This window comes from Hetaerina americana, unplaced genomic scaffold (assembly GCF_022747635.1).
Source record: "Hetaerina americana unplaced genomic scaffold, ioHetAmer1.1.p SCAF_6, whole genome shotgun sequence".
Taxonomy (NCBI): domain Eukaryota; kingdom Metazoa; phylum Arthropoda; class Insecta; order Odonata; family Calopterygidae; genus Hetaerina; species Hetaerina americana.
The window spans coordinates 5,369,813-5,391,083 of record NW_027287205.1 but is presented as its reverse complement, the minus strand read 5'-3'; the positions used below and the strand labels follow the sequence as shown (position 1 = coordinate 5,391,083).

General features: G+C 37.9%; 1 protein-coding gene across 1 annotated transcript; it reads right to left on the bottom strand.

Moving 5' to 3' along the window:
- Positions 1–21,261, bottom strand: LOC139695007 (U3 small nucleolar RNA-associated protein 15 homolog). Its single transcript, XM_071593583.1, has 9 exons — positions 20,779–21,261; positions 20,590–20,682; positions 14,597–14,781; positions 14,060–14,183; positions 12,505–12,685; positions 8,786–9,006; positions 3,389–3,690; positions 1,977–2,110; positions 1–1,730 (listed from the first exon to the last, which is right to left on the bottom strand). Exons 1-9 carry the CDS (start codon positions 20,866–20,868, stop codon positions 1,441–1,443), a joined length of 1,620 nt encoding a protein of 539 aa, XP_071449684.1. The 5' UTR covers positions 20,869–21,261; the 3' UTR covers positions 1–1,440.
- Between the last annotated feature and the right edge of the window lie 10 nt (positions 21,262–21,271).

Here is a 21,271-nt window from a genome sequence, read left to right as displayed (position 1 = left end):
GCAATTACTGTAATTATACAAATTTTCATTAAACAAAATTATTGAAGTACATTTCCAAACCTCATAAAATAATAAAATCCTTGTGCGTCCTTCTCAAAACCAACCGATTCCAAAAATGGTTCATTTCTAAATGGTTCAGTGTCACATGCATGCTCCCTTAAAGTAAAATGAATAAAAACTGATATTTTTTAAGAAGTTTTTGTTGCTTCACTGAAGATATCATCAAAAAACAAGTTTTATTAACTAATGAAAATGATGTACCCTCTTGACTCCAACTATAATAAAAGCAAAAATTAACCCTAACCAAAAGGTTTCAGTAAAGATCCAAGGACTGCAGTGAGTGTTGTAAGATGTGGCCCTAATACATGATCACACGCAACATTCGGAAGTCTCAAGGTGGTAAAAAAAGGTTACACGAAATCATGTTAACCGACCTGAATAATCAACTGATGATTGATTGGGTCTTATTAGTGCGCTTCACTGCAATAAATCTAACTACTAATACCTTGGGTGGAATTGATTTTGATGAGTTCTCACTTTGAATTTAACCAAACAACACTAGAAATGCTGGGCTCCATTTCCATGACTCACTCACTTCAATGGGAGGGATAACTGTCATTGCAGTGAAATTGAAATTCTGCTTTGAATTGGGAGGTAATTTCCACTCGTATCACAACAGATACAATCATTCCTATCCCAGTGTTACCATGGCAGAAAGGTTGTGTAAAGGAATAACATTCATCTTAAATGCATCTATTTAGAAAACTATGTTCATGAACAGACAATTACCATTAAGATCAAAATCTCTCCAAATCTGGTAACCATCAGACTATAAGCAATGTACTTCATAGATCTGTCCCAAGGCCTAGCATAAACAGGTATGCAAGTGATCAAGGAACGAGCCGGCATCCTTCCCCAGGGAATTCTTCAAACGAATCCCGGTAGGAATGGTGAATCCAAAGGTACAAAACTTGATACAAGTCAACTGTTTTTTGTAGTGACCTCTTCATATCACTGAGAACACCGAAAACATGCATTAACATTATGAATCCATTTGTTTACCTTCACTTTACTTTCATGCCACCCATACATTGACATAGTATTCTGGGTGATGATCACCCAAAGAGATACCAAACAACCGGCACCTGGGTGCCACTCGAAGCCCAGAGTCCCATTTAACGCCACATGATGATCAAACAAGCCCACTGTTTAACAAACCCACCAAACAGCAGTTTCAGGAATCATGACAATTTTTGACAACCTAGTGATTCTTACTCACAGTTGGTTTTACTTATATCCAAAGGCCTCGTTTGCTTTGGCTGATGTGCGACTTCCAAGAAGAGTAACAGAATATGCACATTATATAAATAAATACATATAATGAAGACTCAAACACAAGAAGTGAAATGCATTACTCCTCAAATGTGCCACATATATGCCTCAACTTGCAACAAGCGGCCTCGCCCGCTGGGATGGTGAATCACCATGGTTGGTGCTGGTGTCCATTAATTCACTGTTCTCCTGTAGAGAATTAACTAAATCCACACCTCTGGGGTTTTGTGACGAATTCATACTGCCACCAGATGACACGCCAGCCATAAACATCTCTATGGCACCCTGCAGCCCAAGCATTCGACATGTCAACTCCTCCTCTTCCCGCAAACAATCCCGCAGCTTGCGCAGTGACAGGGTGATTTCAGGTGACTGATTGACTGAGTCTCCATAAACATCTGAAAACAGAAAATAACAGCACCAGCTGTATCAGATGACCTTTTACCTAAATAATCAAATGTATTCCTGCAAATGCATACACTGTTATCAAAATCAAAATTTCTTCCATTTGACCAAAGGCATATCAAACTGACATTGACTGGAAATTGCTGACAGGGCAATTAAAATTAATCCAGCTGTCCCATGCAATTATAAGCACAGGACGATTCTTTTTGGGTCTTTATCCACAATCAACGTTGACTCACCCAACAAAATATTAGACGTGTCCATCAGCACTCTGGCAAACCGATAATCTCCAACATTTTTAACAATGAACTTGACAAATCTCATCAGAAATTTGCTGTCTCTCCCAGCCAATGCACCCTGCAGTCCTTTCCGCCTGAAAAAATTCAATTATTAGGATGAAAGAGCGATAAGCAGTCGGAAACCTATAGGTGACTGAAAAGGACTAAATATGATGTGGTATGCCATTTTACTTAGTCAGATAAACACATATTACTCATACATTACATATATATTTCATAAAGGCCCTTTCCATGAACTACAGCCTTGACGTGGTGGCAGGGCTCACAAGCTCTGATAATTACTAGATCTGTACTGGCAGGAGAAATGATAGTAGGCTCCCAGTAGGGTAACCCACGCCAGAAGGCTAAGGAGCCAGACAAATGGTAGGCTGTGCAGTGCCTGTTCCTCAGTGCCACAGCTACAAAGACATCTGATCCCTTTGAGGTGGCCATTTGAGTGATGGTGACACATTAAATACACTATTGAGGAAGGCAACAGGAAAAAACATTAATTATTAATCCCAACACTTAAAGGATGGTCAAACACTTCAAGGACCATAATGAAAATGAGTCCTGGCAACTATGGGACTTTGCTCAATCAGTCATCCGTCGTGACTGTCAGTAGTAGGGTTAAGGCTTCCACGGTCATCATCTCATGAACCCCTTGCAAAGCTAAACTGACAGAAGCAGTACCGAAGATGCAGAAGAAGAAGACTGATCTAGTTACAATAGGAACTTGGAATGTTAGGACAGTGATGATAGAAAGAACATTAGAAAATGTAAAAAATATGGCGAGTTAAAATATTGACGTTTTTGTCACCGATTTCGGAGGGTAAAAGGATGCTTTGGTAGCTTCACTAGCTTAAGAATGTAGCCTGCCATCGAGAGATCCAGGTTCCGATCCCAGTCAAGGCAAATGATATTTACACTTTTAAATTGTTACATTTGATTGACATTTTCCACTGTACCGGCATCAAAAGCTTCCAGATAACTAAATAATACCACTCAATTTTAAATGATGTTCGCTATTGCTCGGAGGCCACAAAATCATTTTCCTTTCAAAATATCACATCAAAGTTAAGTTGATTTCAATGCATAAATCTATTTTTCTATATTTTTAAAAGTTTATAAAAACAACTGCTCACTTTCAACCAAATTATAACTTTCCTCAGATAAATATTGATCTTGAAAATTACTATTCCTGGATTTCCCAGTTGCAGGTGACTCTTAAAGAAGCTAATGACAACGCTGACCGCAAGGTTGAGGTAAAACAATTTGAAGATTACTGTAACACAGCTCTCCAATACACCTTACCATTGATTTCATTCACTGACTGAAATTTGATTTACTTGGCATATTACAAGCAAACATACCTTATCAATTCCTGGAGTATGCCAACTGCAACTGACGGCTTCTTATTCACAACATATCGTACCATGGCACAGTCCAGCACTTTGGAATATTCAAACTTCTTCAGGAGTTTATCATGCTTGTTCATTATTTTCCCAGTTTCCTCAGCCATGAAGATGTCTACAGCTGTGGGTCGAAAATCTTCGGGGATATACCGGAAGTGTACTTTTTTTCGCTCCAACTTGTTCGGTCGAGCCTCTGTCTCCCGCCTTGCCATTGATATCAGTCCATCAGTAAAGCCCACAGCCACAGTTAAGTCATTTTCCTATAAGAAAATGTCAACTTCACTCAACATTCTAATTAGCCAGAACACTACCGCAGAATTCCACAAATTTATATACATACACACTTGGTTTGAATATATTGCCCTCCTTTGCTTATGAAAATAAAGGAAGAAATGAGAGAGCTAATTATAAGCCGAAAAACCATATTTTCATAAAATTAGGCTTCAGAAACAGACGGGAGAGGCACACTTAGGACCTGCCGATGAGCTCTTGGAATCACCAGGCTAATACCTAGGACCAATTTTTCCTGATCACCTCTCTGCCACAGGAAAGTCTTGAGGATTAAGGAGTACCAAACCATCCAGGCACAATCTTGAACATTATGATCTTCATATATCATATACAACACATCACACTAAGGGAACAACAGTTAGTGTTGAAAAGAAGCTTCCTTTGACGGACAAAAACTGAGGGCTGTGAAGTGCGGCATCAGATGACACAGCATAATGTAATACAATCACTATAATAAATCAAAAACCCAGAACTATCATATCAATGATTTTTTGTTCCAACGCCTGCGTCCATCTAAACAAAATGCCAGAGGATGGCCATGGTGCAAAAGTGGGCAAAAAGACCAAACTGCCACTCACTCACTGGACATACAATTCTGGACTGTTTTTGGATAACATTAGAAAATATGATTTTTAGATGCGATTTGAAAAATCTATTCAAAAAAATACACATCTCAGCTAAAATAATCAGCAAAACAAAACATATTGAAAGTGAAAAGAAAACTCTCAAAAATGGCCCATACCAGTAACAGATGCAAAATTGGCAACAGCAAAGAGTCAGAAATATTAAAGTCTATCCCATAAAATAATTTTTCACCCATAAAAATACGGCAAAGTGATCAAGAAAAGCATATTTAAACCAGAATGGATTCATTTGTGTCCCAAAAACAAAAGGCTCTGGAATCAAAATTGATTGTCAGGGGTAAAAAAGACAGGAGAGCCTGGGATACTTCAATTTCTGATCCTATAAATAGCAATGCCTTGACACTTGTGCTTTACAGTTAGAAATTGAACTAAAAATCCAACCCAGGATGGTGGGAGGGGTTCAACATGGGGAGTCAAATAGTATTTAAGTGTGTTTCTGCGGAGTCAAAGAATATTTCCCATGATTTCACATTTGGAGTGGATAATTTCTACTTGCTCCAAATTGCTGAATGATCCCACTACAACATTTTTTTAAACACTTAATCCTGAAAAAACCCCAAATTATTTTTGCTGCCTCACCAAAAAGAATTCAGCATTTCAAAATTTGCATTGCTTTGAAGGAAAACATCAGGGAGGAATCAAATATTTTTGAGAAAGACAATATGTCAATAATACTAATTATGCCAGTGAAACAGTGAATGCTCAAATTCGACATAATACTCAAACAAAAGACTTAAAGACTTTTATGGCATACACCGATTCCCATATAACTGCAGTAATTACACCAAGTAAAGATTTTTGGACTAGAAATTCACATAAAATCTCTCTGCTCCACAGATATGGCTTTTCTATTTTAATTATATTAGCATAGGGCAAACAATGGAGATCATTCAAGAGAAGCATATTTCAACCCTTACGCAACCTTGACTTTAATATACTTTAATAAGAATTCACAGAAAAATATATTTCCATGTTTATATTGGTTCATTCAGATCAGTTTCTGATAATATATTGTTCATTAAGGAGACTGTTTATCATACATATGATTAAAGCTAGGCCCGTAAAGGTTTTCAGAGTTCATTATCACATAATGTTCGGTCTTCTTTGAGCTGTTGCACCAACAAACAAACACTTAACATCCATAATCACCACGTCTCATTAATTCGACAATGAATTAAATGCATGTTAACTGAGCAAGTGCAGAAAACATGATTACAAGCTGTTCTCCAGCACTTGCTTAGAATGACAGCAATTTTTCTTATTCCCTTAGTTTTCTAGGTCATGATTTCAGGAAGTTCACATCAGAGTAGTAAGGGTTCTTAGAAAACATAGTCGAGTTATGGGCAGTTATCCTCAAGTCATTTCACCCTCTCGTACTGTGCCTATGCACATCAGGCATAGGTTATCAAATTGAACATGGGTTTGTTTTGCTGAACAATAATAATAACTTGGAATACATATATACATACAATCAAGAAATAGTGAAAATGTAAAATTTTTAAATTAAGGTCAACATCTTCTTGCCGTTGGAGCTGTACCTTGGAGTCTCACGGCCTATTTTTGCTTCCTTAGGGAGCACACAATGATGGAATGATAAAAGAGTGCCCCCACAGGGATATTCCATACGATGGCTCTCTTCTCGAAGAAGTTGCCGAAGCAAACCTATGCGTGTGCGCATTACAACAGAGGAGAACGCGCAGTCAGGCCACATGTCAATGAAAGAAGGTCTTACGCAGCTATAGCGTGTGCAAGTACAATTGGAAATTTGAAAATTAAATCCCTGACTGCTTATAATTCAGTAACCCAATAAGCCTTCAACGGAGAGTAAAGTCTAGTAGCAGAGACTAAATGTGATGTGGAAACCATAGGAAAATGTTCAATTGTCACATGCACACCAAGCATCACCCTAACAAGGCAGTGGCAATGCTCACCTACAACTTATTCAATTATCATTCTGAGTCGCATATTTACCAAATTTCGAAGCATTGGCCCAAACAAATCTCTTAAGACATAAAAAATAATTATAAGTATATCATAAATAATTAACTAATTGTGTCAATTCTATTTTTGTTTTTGAAAATTGAGTTCACATTCCATGTTGGTTTCTTCCATGAGAGAAGAGAAGACCTCCCAACACCCCAAACAACAAATATATTTTATTCTTTAAATAGACATTGAACATGAATTATTCTCCTTGACATGGAATTAATTCATTACTGCATTTAACAATAATTTACGTGGGAAAAATTGTTTCATTAAACGAGTGTGTTTACTTTGAGAAAAATATTCTGGAACCAATTGAGTTTATATCACAAGAGTTTGATATTTTCCTCTGACTTTAGATCACAGTACATTGCATTCCACCGACTTGCGGCATCATCGGGTACAAGGGACACACACAGTTGTTGAATATAGCATACCCATCAGACGGAGGAGAGGGAGAAATTTAAGAGGGAAGGGGGAGTTCTTTGGGACTTGGTGGCTTTATCGGTTGAAGGAAGAAGATGTGGTGGCACCTTGGTTATGACTAAGCATTCGGTGTGGCCAGGGTTTTAAGAGGGGGTTGGGGCAGATGGCTACTTAGAACCCTTGGATTTGTTTACCCTGGGGGAGAGGATGGCTGTGAAGGGTCAGGGGATTTTTTGGAAGTGAAAGTTGGTGGTCGAGGAGAGAGAAAACAAAACGGAAAAATAGAGTTGACTTGGTTATGACGTCGCATAGGTCATGGCGCGCAACTGTGTCCGTTCAACTGTTGGGTTTGTTTACCCTTGAGGTCAATTTTTTGGAAAAGAGAGGGGAGGGATGGGCATATAATTGCTCACTCCGAAGTATTATATTGGGATCTGCCAAGTGCCTTCGAATGTCAATTAGCTCAAGAATGTCCATTTGCAATCCTTTAGGGATGACATGTGGTATTTCTGGGACAAAATTGCTATTATGTTCACAATCTAAAAGGTGTTTTGCAAAGAGGGATTTGGGGTTTTGCTTTTTGTGACACCTGGCATGTTCTTGGGCTCGTGTTTTGAAATTACTCCCAGTCTGACCAACATAATGTGTTGCAATTATCACATTTCAGTTTGTACATGCCTGATTTATTAAAGATAGCCTCTAAACAGGATATACTTAACACACACGAACTAATAAGTTGAAGGCCCAGTTGAGTGCATGGGTCATTCAATAACTCTGTAGGAAATCCAAGAGAAGACACTCATAGCAAGGAATAACATTTGCTCTTAGTAAGCCAGATTAGTATCTCTTGCTGGACGTCTGTTAAAGTTTCAGCTATATCCATCGCATGGTTCCATTTTTATACTTTGCTTAAAGCAAGAAACTTTTATTTAGAAAAATGAAAGAAAATGAGTTTCATGCAGTGATTTAACACTTCCATCCAAATGGTTAAACACCAAAAGAAATCAAAGCTGAGTTGGATGGAGTTAATGGCACCTGCTCCTGTGCTTGCAACTGTTAAAAATTGGGTGAATGAGTTTAAACATGACTGGGCATTCAGAAATGATGAACATTGTTTGGGATGTCCACAAGAAGTGACTACCTCCAAAATTGTAGACAAAATCCACAATATGGTTTTGAGCGACTGATAAATTTAAGTTTGGTAATTAGCTGAGGCCAGAGGCAAATCACAAGGTACAGTGCTTTCAATTTTGCACAAAAAATTGGGTGCTAAAAAAATCTTGGAGAGGATGTTTGCTGTTCAGTGAAGAATAAGTGCTGTCGATTCGGAAGCTGGTTTGGCACTTTCTCATCACAATGCGGAAGAGTTTCTGCATCAATACACTGTGAACAAAACATGAACACTAAGCACACTCCAGAAACAAAGGAGCAGTCCAAACGGTGGCTTACGAAGAAGGCAAAGATGGCAAATTCAACTGACAAGGTGATAAACGCAGTTTTTTGGGATAAAAATGAAATTGATCGCATGCAAAAAGGATATACAATAAAAAGAGAGCACCATGCATCGCTATTTCACCAAATGAGCAAAGAAATCAAGAAAAAGTTTGGCAACGAAAAAAATTCTCTTCCATGAAGACAATGCACAAGTGTACGTACACCTGTACAATTACAATGGCGAAAATTATGGAATTTAAGTACGAACAATCACAAAATACTCACTAGATTTGGCACCCAGTGATGTTTTTCATTTCTGAACTCGAAAAAATGGCTCAGCAGTAAATGAATCATGTCAAACCAAGAGGCAATTGCTAACACAGATGCCTATTTTGAGGACTTCCAAAATCCCACTTTTTCAATGGCTTAAAATAATTGGATAAACGTGGAGAAACAAAAATCCACCCAAAATAATTTGTTCCTCTATTTTTTCCTAAATAAGGACATTGAACGACCCACAAATGAAGCAAATATCTTTCAAGAAAACTCCAGTTAAAGGAAAAAGAATCATACTCACGCTGACTCCCAGACTCAGGACAGATGATGGGTAATCCAGGGAGTGGACCACAAGGTAGTTGGAAACATCATAGATTTTCACATGCCTGTCTAGGGAACCAGACATAAGGCGCTTGCCACCTGAGGCAAGCCTCAAACAAGTCACTGTCTTGTGATGCTGGGATAACTTGGCAAGGAGCCTGCCACCAGCCAGCGCATCCCACACTTTGACCTGAGTGCCACCTGAAGGGAGAAAGCCAAAGTGAAACAATAAGAAAAGCTTCTCTGGATACACAGGAGTGCACTAATGAAATTATTGAGACACAATTTGCACACGAAATTGGACCAAAATTTGAAATCCATTTTAACAAGTCATATGCAGACAATTAAAAAGAAATATCATTTAGAAATTAATTACAAATATGGCATTAACCCAAAAATTGTTTTCCTAGTCACTTTTTGACCATTGCTTATCAAGTACTACAAGTACTGTATATTCCCATCGATAACGCGCACTTTATCCATACAAAAATGTTGATATGATCGAAAAAAATGACTACGCATGTTATCTAAAATGAAAATTGAAAAAAGCCAAACATTTACATACATATGTACACAAAATTTAAAGAAGAGTCTCACAAAAATAAATTGTCAGGAAGCATGCCTTTCCAATTGCATTCTATTTTATACAGATGTGCTACTGTTACAGCTATTTCATCGCAAAAATCCATGAGAAAAAGGGTGCGTGGTATCTATGCAAATTCATGATAGCTACTAAGTTCTAGATGCATATTACATTTAAGGTGCACTTAATCGATGGGAAAATAGGGTACTTCTAAAAATAATAAAGCAGTATAAAAAAGTTGCAGCTGGCAAGTTTATGCTTTATCGGTTACCTAAGGACGATTCTTAGAATCAATCACCTGTATAGATGGGAGGATTCCAAACAATCACAATAACTACATCAGCGTATGTGCAATGAAGACCACCAGGTCTCACAAAAGTCACAAAACCTTGGTGTGATTTGCATTTATTTGCACACACACTTAAGGCTGATTCCCACACAATACTCTTAATGCACATGCTTAGAGTATATTGCGCTGCACCAGCAAGCAAGCCAAAAATTGGTTATCTCCCTTCAGTTAAAATTGAAATGGTTTTTAGGCATTGCAAATTAAGATGGACATTGGCATGCAAGATATGTGCTTAGAATACACCCATGTAATCAAAAGCAATAACATTCTTCATAAGTAAGAAAGCTATGATAAACCAAATAGGAGGGAGCAAGAGGGATAAAGGGGCAGAGTAACAGGGGCACTAGGGGAGAAAATGTCATTCGCAAAATATGCATTTCATAGAGAATTGATGACAGGCATGTTAAGTAAGGATGTGAAGAAAGGATTACTAAATAATTTAAGATGGAGAATAGTACTTTATAAATGTGAGACCTGGTTTTATAAGTGAGAGGATAAGCATAGATTGGAGGCTTTTGAAATGTGGGTGTGGCAGAGAAGGGAGAAATTTAGACAGAAAGGAAGACAAACTCTATCAGAGGGGTTAAATAATAAACTAAGGGGGGAAACAACCAGAGGGAGAAGAATGGTGGAGGGCCCACTTCTTTAACCCATTTCCGACCCATTTCTTTAACATCGATCTCTTGTAAAATATTGGAACACATTATTGTCACTAACATTATGAGATTTATTGATAGTAGGAAAATACTTATCCTTAACCAGCACGGATTTAGGAAAAGCAGATCTTGCGAAACACAACTTGGTCTCTTCATTCACGATACACTTAGATCGGGAGAAAACAACACACAAGTCGATTCCTGGATTTCAAAAAAGCCTTCGACAAAGTCCCACACAATAAACTGTTACATAAACGTAAATACTATGGAATCAATGAGAAAATTATTAATTGGATTAGAGACTTCTTGTCAAATCGCAAACAAATAGTAGTCATAGATGGGTTGTGCTCAACGGATAGAGATGTAACTTCGGGGGTCCCCCAGGGAAGTGTAATAGGGCCTCTTCTGTTCTTAATATACATTAATGACTTAAGCACACACATTTGCTGACGACACGGTGGTATACAGGGAAATAAGGAGCCAACTAGATCGCGAGCTACTCTCTAGAGACTTAGACAATATCTCAGAATGGTGCAATAAATGGGGATTAACACTTAATATAGATAAATGCGTAGTTTTGAAATTTTGGAACAAAGGAAGCGAGGAACAGGATATAAACTACGAAATAGAGGGTTCAGTACTGACTACGGCCCATCAAGTTAAATATTTGGGAATTGTTTTAACACCACACCTTTCATGGGGAGCACATACCAGGATAATATGCGGATCAGCTTTAAAGAAACTTGGCTTCATAAAACGGGTGGTGGGGAAATGTATTGAAAAAGTTAGAGGTATTATTTTGCTCTAGTTAGACCTCATTTGGAATATGCCGCAAGTATTTCGGATCCTTGGCAGAAAATTTGGCAAAAAGAATTAGATAAAGTCCAGACAAAATCCGCTGGATTCGTTAAAAATTTTCATCTTAAGAACACAAGTGTGACAGGTCTCCTAGGGGAATTCGGATGGGAATCACTTGAAGTGTGGAGAGAACAAGCAAGGCTTAGACTTTTAGAAAGGTTCAGAACAAACGAGTTTAACTATGACACTGAAGGAATTCTAATGGCCCCACACTACTTAGGTAGATCAGACCACAAAGATAAAATAAGGGAGATAGATTCCAGGACAGATAGGTACAAATACTCATTCTTTCCCCCAAACAATCAGAAATCATAATAGTAAGAAACCTAGGTCACTTTAGAAATATTAAAAACATTGCATTTACAAGTCGGAGCAAAGTTAAACACTGCAAAGACATCAGGTATATTTGTAGGTGCATGTGTATGTTAGTTGGTAGTTTGAGTGTTTGCATGTGTGTGGGGTGTAATTGTTCTTGCATGAATGTATGCCATGTTTTTTTTGTGGATGTATGAATTTGTGGTTCTTGCATGCGGTTTTTTTTTCTTTTCTAAATTACGGGTGGTGTCCTAACACCCCCCCGCCACACGCCCTTGCGGTGGCTTGCGGGGTATTAAGTAGATGTAGAGGGCATGGTGTTATGATATGGAAAGTTTACAAAGAAAGGGGGAGAATGTTAGGCAAGCGTGGAAGGGGAAGGATTATGATAGGGATGTTAGACGGGTTGAAAGGAGGAAGGAAGTACACAGAGATGAAGAGGGACCTGTTGTACAGTAAAATGTTGGGTTGGGTTTTGTTAGAATAAACAAATATTTGTTCGGTAGTGGTGTCCATCCAAAACCTACCTTAACTGGTAGATTACTAAATAATAATGGAAAATGTATATTTTACACATATGGTTGATTTTTATCTACATGAGCACATGATTAACATTCAGGCAAGAATGCAGTTTTTAGAATTTCCAGAATGGTTCAAAACTCGATTTTTCTAGGGGAAAATGAATTCCCCATACAATTCCTGGGTTTCCTATAAACTAGAAACGGTGAATCAAAAACATTTTCAACCTTCAGCAGTGACCAATTGGTTTCTGGTGACTAGCAAGAATACCCTGTAAGTATTCCAGTGCATCCACATAATAAAAATTCACCATTAAATGATTTCGTGAAATCCAAAACGTCTCAACACTGACAAAAATTACACAAATGGCCAGGTGGTTTCGGAATAACGTCAACACATCTCCACAAAAATAAACTCACCAGCCGAGACAAATATTCCTCCGGTGGGGAGGAAAAGCACGCTCTCAACTGGTGCACCATGATCCACACTCATCGCGGCCTTCCCTGTACGTGAATCGTACAACTTAACGCTCTGGTCGTAGCTTCCAGAGAGCACCAAGTCCGATGATATTGGAGATGTTGCACCAGCACGAACATAATCCTACAAGCACAAAAATGTCGGTCAACACTCACACAATACAGAAGTTAAATGATAAGCAAAGCTCATAAATCTCGACACACAAAGAACAAATGTAAATAAAATATGCATAAGTTTTCTGAGCAATATTCACAGTCTGGTTTAATATGACGGAAGGATTCTAAATTGTAGAATTAAAAGATATATGCACTTGTCCACCAAAAGACAACTTTACTATACAATGCACCTTTTGGCTCAAAGAACAATTATCAGGTGCAAGGCAGTCAAATAGTCCAATAGAACCAATATTCAGTGAGCAAAATGTGCATGGCACAATCAAGCTTGTAGAAGTAGAATTAGGGCGCCGGCAACCGACCAACAGTTAAGGTCATTTGCACCATATGGGATGGATTGAAAAGGAGGAGGGATGGAGAGAAACCCAATGATGGCATTAGCCTACTCTTTGACAAAAGGTACCAAGGGGTCTGCAGTTTAACTAACGTCCCATCTCACGGATCACGCTCTCACTCAAAGTGCTCTCCACATAGCATCTCAAGTAGGGATCAGGAGACCACTGAAAAATATCTTCTGCACCCGCCAAAGATTTGAACACGTGACCTATAGATGGGAAGTTTATTATGTTTATATGGAAGTTTATTTATGGATTTCTCCATTTTGATTAGTCGCAAAAATAGAGAATATTTCGTAGAAATTCAAAACAAAATATTAAACATTTGGAAATTAAATTAAATCTCTTACCTAGCAAGTTAAAAAAAATTAAACTTGGAAAGGTTGAATGCAATCTCATTCTTGATGTACCCTATACGATTACATAATTGTATGATATTCTGTACCATACTATGTACCTGTCAATTGGGGAAATAAAATTATTATTATTATACTAGCTCATCCTCACTTAAATTGAATGTTTCCCTGGATTCTACAATGACATTTAATTATTTTCTCGGCTAGATCGGTTTCTAGATCGATAGATCTAGATGGATAGATTATATTTCTTGTCCAAATATAATAATTCCCTTTGGGACTCCCATGTAAGCAGATTTTTTTCTGCTAAGCAATTCCATTAGCAAGGTTGTAAATGCTAGATATTGTAGTGGGAGCTTTTCCTGTATTTACTTGATAATGTTAGGTTGTCTCTCGAAATTTCTGGCACAGATGAATTGAAGTAAAAATTTTCGGCACGATCAGTGTGTTTTACACACATTATTGGGAGATTATATGAAGACATTTATCCCCTGCCCTGCATTCAAAAGCAATGGTGTTTAAACTGAAGCTTCAATGGAGAATTTTAAGTAATCCACACACAAACAAAAGCTGACAAGCAGTTATAAGAACATTCCACACTTATATAATACAAGGTGTTCCACAAACACTTACCGTGTGCTCATTGTAGGTCTGCACTGGCTTCTCACTCGGGATGTCCCAAACCATCACAGATTTATCATCCGCAAAGCTAGCTATATGAATTTTGTCAGCAGTGAAAAAATTACGATGCACAGCACTGAAATGTGTAATGAGTATTAATATAATTGATGCACGTTTATGATTCACATACATTACAAATATTTGATCAGTGATCTACACCCTTAACCTCCCTGGTCATTGGCTTTTCAAGATCCAGGTTCTATCCCCCCTATAAGATATATTCATACAAGGCAAATTTCTGTGCACGCAATACAGTGTTTACTTTAAAACATTTTTTAAACTGAGTTTAGTCCAAGTCTTACATGATAGATGCAAGTCCTTGGTTATCTTAAAGTTGAAAATAATTAATCCCTACCATCATTTATAGTATGAATTTATCTATAACCAAAATTTACAAAAACTTCTTTCATCCATGATTTTGAGAGATTTCTCTCTATCCATTCAAGCATGGTAATATGTCCACGGCATTGTCCTTCCCTCTAAACTCACCCAGTGTGTCCTTTGAAGACTCTAAGCAATGACTTGGTATTCACATCAAACAACTTCACATTGCAATCATCATCTCCAACAACTAACAAATGACCATCAGACCTGAAAGTTGCTCCATGTGCAGCTTTTCCAAATCTACTAAAATTCCTGGTTGCTTGCTTCAACACAGGATTAAATAACTGAACCTGCAAAGAAAAAAGAATTTGCTTAGTAACAAACCCTGTAAAATACATTTTATACCATTGGTACCATAAAAATTTCATATCAAATGTTATACAAACATAAGCATTAGTCTAAGACCAAAAATTATTTGGGTGTATTCATTTAAGCATAATATCATGTGCAGAGCAAAACAGTGACACTGCCATGGAACTCTGACAGCCCCAGGGGAAAGGAGAAATGCAAAAAGTCACACTGACGGGCTGTGGGTGGAGGTACCAAGCCCAAGGGAAAATAGGATGAACCTCAACAGGGTTGAAGTGTCTGAGCAAGAGGAGGCAGATGAGGAACATTAATCTCGCTTGAGAAGGGCCAACAGATGCCAAATTCTGAATAAAACAATGCTTACAATGCAGTCCAACATCAAGAAAAAAAATGAAACACAACAAATGTTGAGAAGTAATGAAAGGTTGAAATTTTCGATACAATGAGGATGTGGCAGCTTATCACAAGACCAAGGGATATTAACATAATCAGCAGTAAATGGCTTTCGAAGAACAAGAGAAATGCAGATACAAATAGAGGCACAAGACATGTGTTACTGGCAAAGGGTTTCAGTCAAATTCGTGAAAATGATTATGAAGTACATACAGCCTTCCTTATTTTCAAAATGAAGATGATCAAAACCATGATGGTACCTCAATAGAGAAGCAGTGGGACGACGACCATTTCTATATCAAGGGTGCCAACATAGCAGCAAAGTATATGAAGACTACACAGACTAACATCTTCTTGACTTTTTTTACAAAAGTAGTGTCATCCGCAAATAAAACTGATTTAGATTTCATATGACAAGGCAAATATTTAATCATGGTGCATGGTGATGAGCAGAAATGGGTTGGGTACAGAGGGAGAGAATTGGTACACACTCTCATCAATTTGCGCCCAAGAAAGACAGGATCGTATCCATTGAAAAACGACTGATGATGAATGAATGATGTCTATATTTAAACCAGAAAGAGATTCAATCAATTCGGGAGGTCAAGTGCATGATTTAGCACCAGAAAGGAGAAATATGGGGAATGATCAGAGTCATTCTCTTTCTGAAATTACTGATATTTGTGGGCTCAAATTTTCTAGATATTAGGGACCAAGAAAACTAGATATTCTTATTTTCATTCATGAGAGTGAGAAAACTGAAGAGGGGATTGAATTTTGCTATACCAAGCAAATTACATAATGAATAATCTAAAATTGTGGCATGTCACAGGCATCAGGGATTAACTAAACTGCTGGAATATCTTCAGGTTCGAGCAACAAATTAAATGAGAGTAGGCTCTGTGATAAAAGGATATAGAAAAGGCAGTTTACAGCCTTTTACATTTTGCAAATAATACACATCTGAACTGTAATTGGCTGTTTCCAAACACTACAAGGGAGTATTGCTCAAATATGACCATGGAGAATTAGCAGAATCAATGCAACAATTTCAGAGTGTAAAAATCATTTGACTTGACCAGGATTCGAAACCTGCACCCCTCGCTGTCCTGCCAACTGCTTTAGCCAGTTTACCTACTGAGAGGCATCCTCTTACACTCCCAGATTGTGGGGGCTTTAAAGGAACAAGGGGTCGTGATGATATACACTTACACTATGAAATTGTTACATAGTAATGCATATATAGCAGATGACTCCGTTAAAAGTTAGTTTCATGGCATCTCTCACAATTTCTTGGAATTAGCAGAATGTTAAATCAAAATCATAATACTTAGGGCCAACCTTTAACCTGTCAACAGAACAAAACAAGGGCAAAAGCTGTATTAAGGTGTTTGCAGGTGCTGATTTGGGGGAACAACAGAAATGACATGGGATCTGTACATGGTTTTGTGGCAATTTCAGTGAAGTATCCATCAAAATACAGAAAATGACCCCAAGTAGCACTGTCAATATTCAAGGGAGCTCTCTTGTAATGAAGTACTGTATTCCAGGTCTACGTTGTGTTGGCGACTACCACTTGATTACATACTTTGCAACATTCCAGAGATTAGGAAGCAGTTCACATGCCACTGCCAGGCCAATGCAACAGTTACAGAAACATTGTCCTATTTCCACAGTAGGGGTTTACCTTAGATATTAATTAATGCATTCAGGGACATAGGGTTGTTCAGACAAATAGTTTTGCTGATTTTCAAGTGGACATAGGAAAATGAGTTATTGGATTTACACCAGTTGTTGGCTTGGATAGAGAGTTCCACCAGCATTCCAACTTGAAGGGACTGGCCAGAATGATTGCAAAACTGTTGTCTACCCAAGTCAACAAACGTGGTCAAAACCTGAGAAATATTCAGAGCTCATCAAATCCTTGCCGTGTAAGCCTCCTGAGCAAAAAATACCTTCCTCTTTTATGAAGTAATTAAAAAAATATCATAATCATGGTCCTGGTGAAGAGCAGATATCACGACGCAAAATAACAAACAATTTATTATTTAAAGTAAATTTTTCTCAATTTGTGGTTTAAAGAATGAATAACTGATCGTAGCACTTTCCACTTGATTATTTGTTCTACAGATATGTTTTTAAAGATTCCTAACCCTAGAGTTCCAAGCATAATGGCCCTAGTGAAGTATTACTTCGTTCAAGTGAAAACTGCCATGCTATTTCAAAGAGAAATGCAAAATTTATGAAAAATATTTGAGCAAACATTATTATTAATAATAATTCCCTGAGCGTCAATAAAATTTATAATTTGGGATGTCAATAAAATTTATTAAATGGAGCACAAAAATAAAAGAATAAATCATTTAAATAAGATTTATTCCATTGTTATTTACATTTATAGGCAACGAGAAAAAGGGTCGGCTACAAAAATGATGGCATTTTTGAGATAATTCATCAAGTGTTGCTCGCAGTAACTTTGGCACTGACAGGGTCAAAGCCCTCAAAAAATATCCTTTTCAGGAGGATGAAACAAATAATGATAAATATGACAGGTACACAAGGAAGGAGAAATGAAAACCAAGAAGTGAGAAAGGGAAGGAAATTCAGACATGAGAATGAAGAAGGAGCATGTAAGTGGGAAAGGGCTAAAACAAAATAACTCAAGAAAAATGCAGTGGGAGGATTGGCAAATAGCAGACAGACTCAAACAGAGAATACAAGTCTGGGAGTGACAATTTCCAAGGTGCTAGATGCAGCCCACTAGAGCCTGGCCGGTTTCAGCGGTCTATGGTAAGTTATGTAACTCAACTCAGGCCCTCAGTCTCTAGGATATTTAAAAACGATTAGAGTAATGGATGGTTAGGCAGCCTTTAGTACGCTCATATGATTACGCTAAAACCAAAGAATATGTTAGGACCTCATGAAAACCCCAGCTTGATGCAAAAAAAAGGAACTTTCTCGCATACGAGGGTTTAAAATAAAGAAACAATTATTCAGGTTATCCCATGCCTCCTATGGTCTTGAATAATTATCCCTTACTCTTACCACGGTAGCAATTTGTTACTAGTCCGTGGCCATTAAAAAGGGGTTGCACACAAAGCACTGCAATACTGATTATGCCACAAGGTTATCGGGTAGGACTATGAGAAACAATGGAAGTTAATACCCAAAACTAAGCACAATATATCTACCTCCACAGCATACCCCGCAAGCCACCGCAAGGGCGTGTGGCGGGGGGCCACCAGCCGTAAAAGGGTACAAAACCAACACACACACGCCAGCCCATACCCACAGTGGCGTATACATTCATGCTAAAGTCCTTTCATTTTACACGCATGCAAATACATGTACTATCATCTAACAAATACCTTAGTCTGAAGTAAGACATTTATCCAATAAGTGCAAGCTAGAATTAGAATAGCAAGCAGGCGAAACTCCACTACCACATGGACATGCAACATACAGTCTCCTACCCCAAGGACACAGGTAAAGAATGTGATCCCACGCTGCAGGTAGCGGGAGGGCCCCTCCTCTGAGATAGAGACGAGGGATGGAAGGGGGAACTTGAAAACAAACAAAACAGGGCAGGCAATACTGCAAAGAGCACTACATTATTTAATGGCATTCTAATGTGGTCATGCGGAAAGAAAGGGTTTTGACAACAACACACACGAGGTCAGTGAGAGTGCACGCAATTGAGTAGAACTAATTATTTTTTATAGACGCCGAGGGTGGCAAGTATAATTATTGCTATCTATAACCCTGCAGTTGCTATCCCGTATTGTCCGTGGGAAGAAGGAGGAAGGCAGAAAGAGTCTGCTATTTCTGGCATCTATTTCCCCGAATTTTACATGCATGATTCACGCGACCAATGTATGTAAGAGTGCAAATAATTGGCGAGACCTTGGTGCTGAAACAAGCAGATCTGAATTTATTTAGCAAGTTACACCTAGCATTGAATCGTCTATCTTCTGATTCCCACTTTCAACTCCATTAAGCATAGCAGTGATGCTTTTCGTTTTATCAGGAGAGTTAATAATGCGAAATGGGCTGCCCAGCATTGAACCTTCTCAATTTACTGAACGAGGCCTCCTTCACTATACACTACATGCATATTCTAAATGAAGCCTTACATGAATGAGCATGGTAACATTCCTTGACCTTGGAGTCACTTCTGCTGACAATTCATCAAATAAATCCCAATTTATTATATGCTTGCCCACCAACTTTAAATAAGTGGGTCCCCACAGTTAAGTCTTCAGTACATGTAACACCTAGGTATTTTACCATATTTATATACCTACCTACCCACATACCTACTTCTAGGTCAACTCCAGCAAATTTGTAATCATATTCTGTTGATCTTTCAAAGAAATTCACCACCAAACATTTAATAAGGTTTAATGAAAATTCCCATTTTGAACACCATTTAGTGATGCAATCTAGATCCTGTGCTAGAATTAAACGATGTATAACTATGCCCAAATGGAAAATCTTATAATTTGATTGTTGTTGTCTTAGTTTTATCAGACTTGGGATCTACACTTGACTACACTCAGACTATCGGTATTGATAACAAATAATGCTGGGGCACGAGGAGAAGAATATACTTATTTATTAATTGATTTAACCAGCCATTAAATTATTTGAAGGCATAAATATTAAGCGGAAAGTTTTGGTCCAGCTTGGTTAGAGCACCGGGCTACTGATTTTTGAGCATCAGCTTGGATTCGGGCAGACCTTCGGTGATTTTTCTGGTACCTGACATGGGAAAACAGGCGACGATGGGAAAGCACAAAAGCCCCCGATATAAGAATTTCACCGTATGGCGGTTGAAAAGAAGTGAGCTCGACCCTCAACATTCAAACCATCCTAAGGGTTAATTAGTGTCTTGTGGTCATTATTTTCAAAATTGTAAACGGCGCAATCGATATAACAAAATATCAATTAGGAGCGATATCCTACTCATAGCGATTGATATTGTCAATGAATATGAGTACAATGTACCTCCCGTGAAATCTGTATACGAGGTATTACGAACAGCCGTCAGAGAGATCCGGCATTCCCCTACGATGTACAAATGCGTGTATACAACTAAATTATTTCGAGAGAATTTAAATAATATATTATTGGGATGTTTCAATACATATTCTATACACGTGGCTGTGATTTTGAGCTTTCGTACTTGCCTCGTTGCAAATTTTTCGAAGTGCCACAACACTGCAATATATACTCAAATGTTGCAGCAAATATAACAAACAAGATAAGATGCTACAGCCATCATGTCATTCAATTATTATATCATAGAACAAAAATGTATGCACATTATTTGATCGCCTATAAATTGGCAGAGAATCGTTCCCCAATTCAAATATTTACCGAAACTTTGTACTTACCCGAACAGAGCATGTCACGGCGAAGCAGTATGGTTCCACTGGAGAGAAATCAATGTAATCAATTCCTCCAAATTCCTTAAAAATGACAGGTACCTGCGAACACACCGAAGGGCGAACACGTGGGAACTCAATAACAATAAATCTTGAGTGAATATCACGAATTATTATAAACCATCAACTCAGACTTACTCCCAGCCTTTTCCAGTAAAGAACGTCTTCAGTTAATTTTGCTTGAAGTCTTGAATATGCCTTAAAATTCGTTGCTTTGAATTCCCCCATGTCTTATCCTGGCTAGACGCAACGCAATTTCATTATTCGTCTGTTTTACTTTAGAATCGCATCAATGTTGAATATATGTAGTACTAACAATCTCCGCATTCAGGCTCTCTTATTCAGCGCGATGTTGTAACCAAATCATTGTAGTAGAAAAGTAACCTAAATAAACTGATGGGTAATCACAAACTCTTATGTGGTAATACATAGCTATCAAGTATCTTAAAGATAATTTAGAAAAAAAAGGGTATGAGGCGAAGAAAAATATAAATGGTCACCTCTCGCGAAAGCTTTCAGGCAATCATAAATACAAAATACGCTACTCATCCCTGGCAGTTCTTTCTCCATCGTCGAAATAGGAATAAATTATTTCAATAATGTCATATAAATGCATATCACCCTATATCAG